The sequence below is a fragment of the Xyrauchen texanus genome, chromosome 45 (genome assembly GCF_025860055.1).
Source record: "Xyrauchen texanus isolate HMW12.3.18 chromosome 45, RBS_HiC_50CHRs, whole genome shotgun sequence".
Lineage (NCBI taxonomy): Eukaryota > Metazoa > Chordata > Actinopteri > Cypriniformes > Catostomidae > Xyrauchen > Xyrauchen texanus.
The window spans coordinates 28,493,467-28,502,743 of record NC_068320.1 but is presented as its reverse complement, the minus strand read 5'-3'; the positions used below and the strand labels follow the sequence as shown (position 1 = coordinate 28,502,743).

At 41.4% G+C, this 9,277-nt stretch overlaps 1 protein-coding gene across 1 annotated transcript in view; it reads left to right on the top strand.

Moving 5' to 3' along the window:
• rerg (RAS-like, estrogen-regulated, growth inhibitor) overlaps window positions 1–9,277 on the top strand; it is a 28,522-nt gene that overhangs the window by 493 nt on the left and 18,752 nt on the right. The window contains exon 2 of the mRNA XM_052118233.1: window positions 6,242–6,382. Coding sequence (XP_051974193.1) covers window positions 6,322–6,382 — 61 coding nt within the window. The 5' untranslated portion in view covers window positions 6,242–6,321. The remainder of the gene's footprint in view (window positions 1–6,241; window positions 6,383–9,277) is intronic.

Sequence of the window (9,277 nt, the reverse complement as noted above, 5' to 3'; positions counted from 1 at the left end):
AATCACATATTGAACTACACATGATCTACACATACTCTACACATGATCTACACATACTCTACACATGATCTACACATGATCTACACATGATCTACACATAATCTACACACGATCTACACATGACTACAAATAAACTACACATGATCTACACATGATCTACACACGATCTACACATGACTACAAATAAACTACACATGATCTACACACGATCTACACATACTCTACACATGATCTACACATGATCTACACATGATCTACACATAAACTACACATGATCTACACATGATCTACACATGATCTACACATAAACTACACATGATCTACACATGATCTACACACGATCTACACATGACTACAAATAAACTACACATGATCTACACATGATCTACACATGATCTACACATGATCTACACATACTCTACACACGATCTACACATGATCTACACATGACCTACACATACTCTACACATGATCTACACATACTCTACACATGATCTACACATACTCTACACATGACCTACACATACTCTACACATGACGTACACATACTCTACACATACTCTACACATACTCTACACATACTCTACACATACTCTACACACATGTATTTTCTCAAGCACTTATTGAGTTTAAATAGACGCACAATTGACATAATTTCAGTAGTTCACCCAAATGACAATAATAATGTTACACTTGCTATAGTTTACTTCATGTTGTTTCTTCATCAAATATGAATGTCAAATATAAATCAAGTATAAAAGACAATACATATCTCAGGTCTCTCATTAGCCTTAATTAAAAAAGTAATAAAATAATATTTTTAGATTGTTTTATTATTATTATTATTTGGTTACACTGTTCATAAGAAGAAGGTTGAGGAATATGAAAGAGGAGTGGGTGTGGATGAGTACAGGGGATGGAATGAGGTCGCGGGTCACTAAAGACCCCAAGTATGCATTTAAAGGGACAGTACACCCAAAAACGAAGATTCTGTCATCAATTACTCACCCTCATGCATCCCAGATATGTGTTCGACTTTCTTTCTTCTGCAGAACACAAATTATTTTTAGATTTTTAGAAGAATATTTCAGCTCTGTAGGTCCATATAATGCAAGTGAATGGTGACCAGAACGTTTAAAGCTCCAAAAAGCACATAAAAGCAGCATAAAAGTAATCCATAAGACTCCAGTGGTTTAATCCATGTCTTCAGAAGAGATATGATAGGTGTGGGTGAGAAACAGGTTTAAGTGCTTTTTGACTATAAATCTCCACTTTCACTTTAAAAAATTTTTATTTGTTTTTAGCGATTAGCATTCTTTGTACTTACCGCCACCAACTGGACGAGGAGGATCATTTATATTCACTTCCTATCATATCACTTCTGAAGACATGGATTAAACCACTGGTTTACTTTTATGCTGCCTTCATGTGCTTTTTAGAGCTTCAAAGTTCTGGTCACCATTCACTCGCGTGGAAAAGAACAGCGTGAACATTCTGCCATAAATAACTAATTTTATGTTCCACTGATGATGACACAAACAATATGAGGGTGATTCAATGATGACAGAATGTGTATTTTGGGCTGAACTGTTTCTTTAAATGGCAGGATACAGAACTGATGGTGAATCCACAACAGACTTACTTGACGGGGATGCCAAAGACACTGGCTGCACACAACTGTACCATATAAGCACGCTACAGAACATACAGAACACATGTAATACTGTATGGAAAACACCAAACCGGTCGTGATCCTCTGCTCTGATTGGTGCTGATGTTTAGTGTTTAACACACCAGACCTCGTCTCTGTTAGCATGTGTGTGTGCATATATGAACAGCAGCACACTTGATATCAGATGCATTCATATATTTCTCTTTGCTATACGTGTGAACAGAAGCTCATGTCATCTGTGTTTGCTGACAGAAATCATCACAGAGCTTTTGGCTGTAATTACAGAGCTGATGTATTAATACTATCTCATGTTTAACACCCACCAGTGACTGAGAGTGAGAAGACAAACAGCTTCTGTAATGATGAATTATGCACATATGAACTTCTGTCACTCTCTCAAACGTTGATCACGTGTGACTGACAATGTGCAACAGTTCATGCGTCACAGGAGATTCATGTATTTCTGGGTCATTTCCAGCACAGTGTTGAGATGACGCTGATGGAAATGACATTTTATAATGTTTTCCAATAAAATGTCCGACTGTTTTCTTCTTGCAAAGGCTAATTTAGCATAGCTAACATTTAATGTATCTGAAATACACACAACTGAATCACATTGTCAGACGTTTGGCAAAAATTTGTCGTTTGGCAAAATGTGATATTTCCCTTGATTTTGTTCATGCAAAATGTTCATAATTGTTGAAACCATGTAATACATGTTAAAAATGTAATTCATATTTTTACAATGGTTTTGCATAATATTGAAAGTCTGCGACACGGCTCAAACTGTCAAATCTGTACATTAAATGTGTTGGAGTGGACTAAAGCACATAACTGGTAATCAGAAGGTTGCTGGTTTGATCACCACAGTCACCACCATTGTGTCCTTGAGTAAGACACTGAACTCCAGGTTGCTCTGGGGGGATTGTCCCTGTAATAAGTGCTCTGTATAATACATTGGTAATCAGAAGGTTGCTGGTTTGATCCCCACAGTCACCACCATTGTGTCCTTGAGTAAGACACTTAACTCCAGGTTGCTCCGGGGGGATTGTCCCTGTAATAAGTGCTCTGTATAATACATTGGTAATCAGAAGGTTGCTGGTTTGATCCCCACAGTCCAGGCCTTAACCATTGTGTGTCCTGTAATGAGGTCAAAGGTACACTTACACTCCAGGTCTTGCTCCAGGTGCGGGATTGTCCCTGTAATAAGTGCTCTGTATAATACATTGGTACGCAGAAGGTTGCTGGTTCGATCACCACAGTCACCACCATTGTGTCCTTGAGTAAGACACTTAACTCCAGGTTGTTCCGGGGGGATTGTCCCTGTAATAAGTGCTCTGTATAATACATTGGTACTCAGAAGGTTGCTGGTTCGATCACCACAGTCACCACCATTGTGTCCTTGAGTAAGACACTTAACTCCAGGTTGCTCTGGGGATTGTCCCTGTAATAAGTGCTCTGTAAGTCGCTTTGGATAAAAGCGTCTGCCAATGTAGCTGCTAGCAGCAATGATCGAGGTCAAGCACTAAACCCGTTCCCATAGCATAAAGCAAAGAGCTCCGGCACAACAGTCACATGGTTTATACCAGCTGAAGCGGGTATCAAACCGGGCTTCTCCCAGTCCTTTGAGCTGAAGCCCAGATCTCGAACCACTGCGCAACACATATTGAATTACGCAATAAATACAGTCTGCATTAAGCACAACATGAAGATTCAACACTTTCCTGAACTCACAAACCTTTGACCTGTATGCCAATGTATAAACCACAGGGCCATTCATCTGTGCCACAGGGCCATTCATCTGTGCCACAGGGCCATTCATCTGTGCCACAGGGCCATTCAGCTGTGCCAATGCACAAAAGTGCTAAAGAGACATTCCAAGCTGAGAGCAACAGGTTTATAATATATATATATATACAGAATTGTGCAAGAGCACTTTTTTAGGCACTGGTGTAAAATGTTGCATAGTGAGGATGTCTTCAAATATAATGACAGAAATATTTTTCATTTATTACTTAATGTCATACAAATTCCAGTAAACATAAAAAAGCTAAATCAATATTTGGTGTGGCCACCTTTGACTTTAAAACAGCCCCAATTCCCTTAAATACACTCGGACACAGTTATTATTGGTTGTTGGCAGATACGATGTTCAAGCTTCTTGGAGAATTCACCTCAGATCTTCTGTCTCTTTATATAATCCCAGACTGACTCGATGTTCAGTGGGGGGCACTGTGGGGGCAATGCCATCTGCTGCAGGGCTTTCTGTTCTTCTATTCTAATCTTTTCTATTTGCATAAGTCGTGTTTGTGAGTCTAACATTTATACACGCTAAAGCTGAAGATATAAATAACAATCTTAAGACAAATGTTTTTGTGAAGTATCTGATGTGCCTAAAACATTTGCACAGTACAGTATATATATATATACACTCACCTAAAGGATTATGAGGAACACATACTAATACTGTGTTTGACCCCCTTTCGCCTTCAGAACTGCCTTAATCCTACGTGGCATTGATTCAACAAGGTGCTGAAAGCATTCTTTAGAAATGTTGGCCCATATTGATAGGATAGCATCTTGCAGTTGATGGAGATTTGTGGGATGCACATCCAGGGCACGAAGCTCCCGTTCCACCACATCCCAAAGATGCTCTATTGGGTTGAGATCTGGTGACTGTGGGGGCCATTTTAGTACAGTGAACTCATTGTCATGTTCAAGAAACCAATTTGAAATGATTCGAGCTTTGTGACATGGTGCATTATCCTGCTGGAAGTAGCCATCAGAGGATGGGTACATGGTGGCCATAAAGGGATGGACATGGTCAGAAACAATGCTCAGGTAGGCCGTGGCTTTAAACGATGCCCAATTGGCACTAAGGGGCCTAAAGTGTGCCAAGAAAACATCTCCCACACCATTACACCACCACCACCACCAGCCTGCAGAGTGGTAACAAGGCATGATGGATCCATGTTCTCATTCTGTTTACGCCAAATTCTGACTCGACCATCTGAATGTCTCAACAGAAATCGAGACTCATCAGACCAGGCAACATTTTTCCAGTCTTCAACTGTCCAATTTTGGTGAGCTCTTGCAAATTGTAGCCTGTTTTTCCTATTTGTAGTGGAGATGAGTGGTACCCGGTGGGGTCTTCTGCTGTTGTAGCCCATCCGCCTCAAGGTTGTGCGTGTTGTGGCTTCACAAATGCTTTGCTGCATACCTCGGTTGTAGCGAGTGGTTATTTCAGGCAAAGTTGCTCTTCTATCAGCTTGAATCAGTCGGCCCATTCTCCTCTGACCTCTAGCATCAACAAGGCATTTTCAGCCCACAGGACTGCCGCATACTGGATGTTTTTCCTTTTCACACCATTCTTTGTAAACCCTAGAAATGGTTGTGCGTGAAAATCCCAGTAACTGAGCAGATTGTGAAATACTCAGACCGGCCCGTCTGGCACCAACAACCATGCCACGCTCAAAATTGCTTAAATCACCTTTCTTTCCCATTCTGACATCAGTTTGGAGTTCAGGAGATTGTCTTGACCAGGACCACACCCCTAAATGCATTGAAGCAACTGCCATGTGATTGGTTGATTAGATAATTGCATTAATGAGAAATTGAACAGGTGTTCCTAATAATCCTTTAGGTGAATGTATATATATATATATATATAATACATTTAGACATTTCTCTCAGACATTTTCAGAAGACTTAGAAAAAGGAAGCAATGACACATTAAACGTTTTGTTTAAATTGACCACTATGTGGTGCTGCCTCTAAACTGCTCAGGACATGATGTCGATGACCCCTTCCAATTGTCATTTATATCATACAAAGACTTTTAAATATACATTCAAAATGCTAGAGAGGTAATATGGCTGATGTTAGGACCAATGGTTCAAAAGTTACGGGCATTGCCAATTTAGAAATGTCCTGACCCGTAGGTGGCGCTGTCACCTCGGGTCACGCATGTTACCTCGGATCATGGTCCTGATGAATCATACCAAACTTCATTTAAATTGGACAAAGCATTGCCGAAATACAGCCTGAAATCCATTTTCACGTCAGACTCTTTAACTTTCCGTTGGCATAATTTCAGAACGACAGCACAAATGAAAATGGTTTCTGGTCCGTACTGTGCGGCTCATTCTGGAGATTATTTTGAGCCATTGTTTGGACAAATCAGACAAAGTTTGAAGGACGTGAAAAGTTTAAATTGTAATCCAAGATGGCAGCCACAGCAATGGGCGGAGTTTAACGTAAGTTCTCCATTTGAATCGTCCGGAGACTGATTTGTCTTCAATTTTTGACCTGGTGATGGTGCTATAGAGTTTGTCCTAGAGACCCCAAATTTGGTATCAAGGCTATTCATGCCCACCCCTATCAGTGTGCCAAATTTCATCATTTTCTGCCATAGACTCCAGTCAGAATGATAATTATACTATACTAATGAATACAAGAGGGACTTGGCCCCTAATAAAGATCAACTCCTGGGGCAAGACATTGTTTATATATACATACACACTAATATAAATTGTGTGATATCAGTCATGTGCATTTGTGTTTTCTCAGATGGGTTGCTGATGGGGTTGCTATAGTGATTTCTATCAGCTCTGTGATTGGCTCATTGTGTTTTTGTGGCTGCGGTTGCGATGGCGAAGAGTCCGGAGGTGAAGCTGGCGGTGTTTGGCAGAGCTGGAGTGGGCAAGTCAGGTAAGAGCACTTTGGCCCATTGCTGGTGTTATCTTCATGCAGACATAAATCGACTGTGTCCTTAAATGCTGATAAGTTTAAAAGCTTGATGACATTAACACAGATATCTAAAGAATGTTCCTTTAGAACAGACGGTCAGGCTGTTCTCTGAAGTTCAACATTAAACTGAATTCACAAGGTTTCTGTTGAGTAAATGTTAAACAGCTGATTGTGTTTTATCAAAGTATATGAACATGTTCAACATAGATCAGAATAAACACATAATTTGGCATACGTCAACACTGTACGCTACTCTAAGTGCTCGCCTGACCAGCATAACATTAGTGTGTTTTAAAGCTTATCAGATGAATTTACAACGTATAAACAACTCTTAAAGGTGCTTTCTCAATCTGATGACAAATCTGAAGTTTCCCTTGTTTATAACTTGTGAAACATGATTATTAACTTTACACCACACTGTCACACAAATCAAAGAAATATATATCGAGTAAAAAGGGTTTATTAGTTGTAAACAGGTGTCTTTTTGTTGTATTTTAATTTGTATCTTAATTAAACACAAACGGAATATAAAAACAAGCCCTTATACGATGTGATATGATGCATTGATCTTAAATAATCTCTGGAATACTCGTTTCTGATTGGTCAGTGGCGCCATCTAGTGTTCTGATATTTCTGAGTAACAACCGCACATCCGGATCACCCTGTGAACAACCAGATGATTGTACATTATTGCCCCTTACAAATCTTCTCTTTTGTTGGTACTTGTTTGGAGAGGTGCACATCGGGCTACGGCGTAGGTTCGACGGGGAATTATAAATCTGCCTTTACTGAGCAGAGGAGGATTAATGAGTTTAATTGAGTGTTAAGTGTGTGTGTGTTTCTAACAGCCAAACCATAGAGAGAACTGTCTGTCTGTCTGTCTGTCTGTCTGCACATGCAGTAATATTTTTAGCACATCACTGTCCTCAGATCATAAGTAACTTTAATGTGTCTCACTGTTAGATATGTGCTCAGAGAGAGAGTGAGACAGCGTCATGAGGTACTTCTGCCCACACACACACTCTACTGCCTCCAAACACATCCCAGTGAATTAATAAGAGCTTATTACTGCCGATGACTAAACATGCCTTGTGGAGAGAGAGAGAGACTGACATCATCAGACGTTTGACCATCAGCATTAAGTGTGGTTCATTCTGAAGATTATTCTGGACAAGATCCGCCCACGTGTCTGACTGACATTAAAAGTGACCAACCACAGTGTGTTTTGTTTACATGCCGTTTATGGGCTAGTTTATCTGAAACAGATGATGCAACAATAGAGCGCAACAATGCCCTTTTTCAGCCGTCTTGTTTCCGGAAGCATTTTTCGCATTCATTTTTTTCCATAGTGATTTCATAAAATCCTAAAATGTGTATCTCAGCGAGTATTAACACTATCACACCTGGAGTCGTGAGTTTGATTCAGGCGTGCTGAGTGACTCCAGCCGGGTCTCCTTAGCAACCATATTGGCCTGGTTGCTAGGGAGGGTAGAGTCACATGGGGTAACCAAATTGGTCCGGTTGCTAGGGAGGGTAGCACACACACACACATACGCACACACACACACACACTCACACACACGCACACACGCACACACACACACACACACACACATTCAGACACACACACACACACACAAACACACACACACAAACACACACATATGCACGCACACACACACGCACGCACGCACGCACACACACACACAGACACACACACACATTCAGACATACACATACACAGACACACACTCACACACAAACACACACACACATTCAGACATACACACACACAGACACACACTCACACACAAACAGACACACACACACACACAAACACACTCACACACACACACAAACACACACACTCACGCACACACACACACACAGACACACACTCATGCACACACACACACTCACAGACACACACACACTCACTCACAAACACACACACACACACTTACACATACACACACACACACACACACAAACACACTCACACACACTCACAGACACACACACTCACAGACACACACACACACAGACACACACTCACGCACACAATCACAGACACACACACACACACACACACACACACAGACACACACACACACAGACACACACTCACGCACACACAGACACACACTCACGCACACAATCACAGACACACACACACGCACACACACACGCACACTCACAGACACACACTCACGCACACGCACACACTCACAGACACACACACTCACTCACAAACACACACACACACTTACACACACTCGCACGCACACACACTGACACACACACAGACACTCACTCACACACTCAGACACACACACACACTCACTCACTCACACACACACACACACAGACTTATCTCAGTGTAATAGTGCTGAAGGACACAGATGCTGTATGAGTATTCTGCCGTGTTTGAAATGGTACGCTTTGTTTGTGTTTATTTTTAAACACTTGTGGCATTGAGTCATAAACACCCACAGCACTAGAAGCACATTATACAACACCAACGAGACGTCTATTAAGTTTGAGCCTTTTCCTTCTCTCAAAATGTTCAGTCTGTTATGATGACCAACACACTTCCAGACGACATCATGACCAAATGGCCTTTTAGACTTTTGTAACAGTGGCCTGGAGTCAGGATTGGGGTCAATCAATTTGTTGTGAGAGTCACCTCCAGCCCGAGCTCCGCCCTTCTCCGGAACTACCGTTGCCAAAGCCACAGGGACCGCCTCCCTCCATGGTTTTAGGAGGTTGAGGTGGTGAATTTAACATGCACCGCCCCATCCGTTCGCCTAACCTCAAAATCGAGATCTCCAACTCACCGTGTGACCTCAAAGGGCT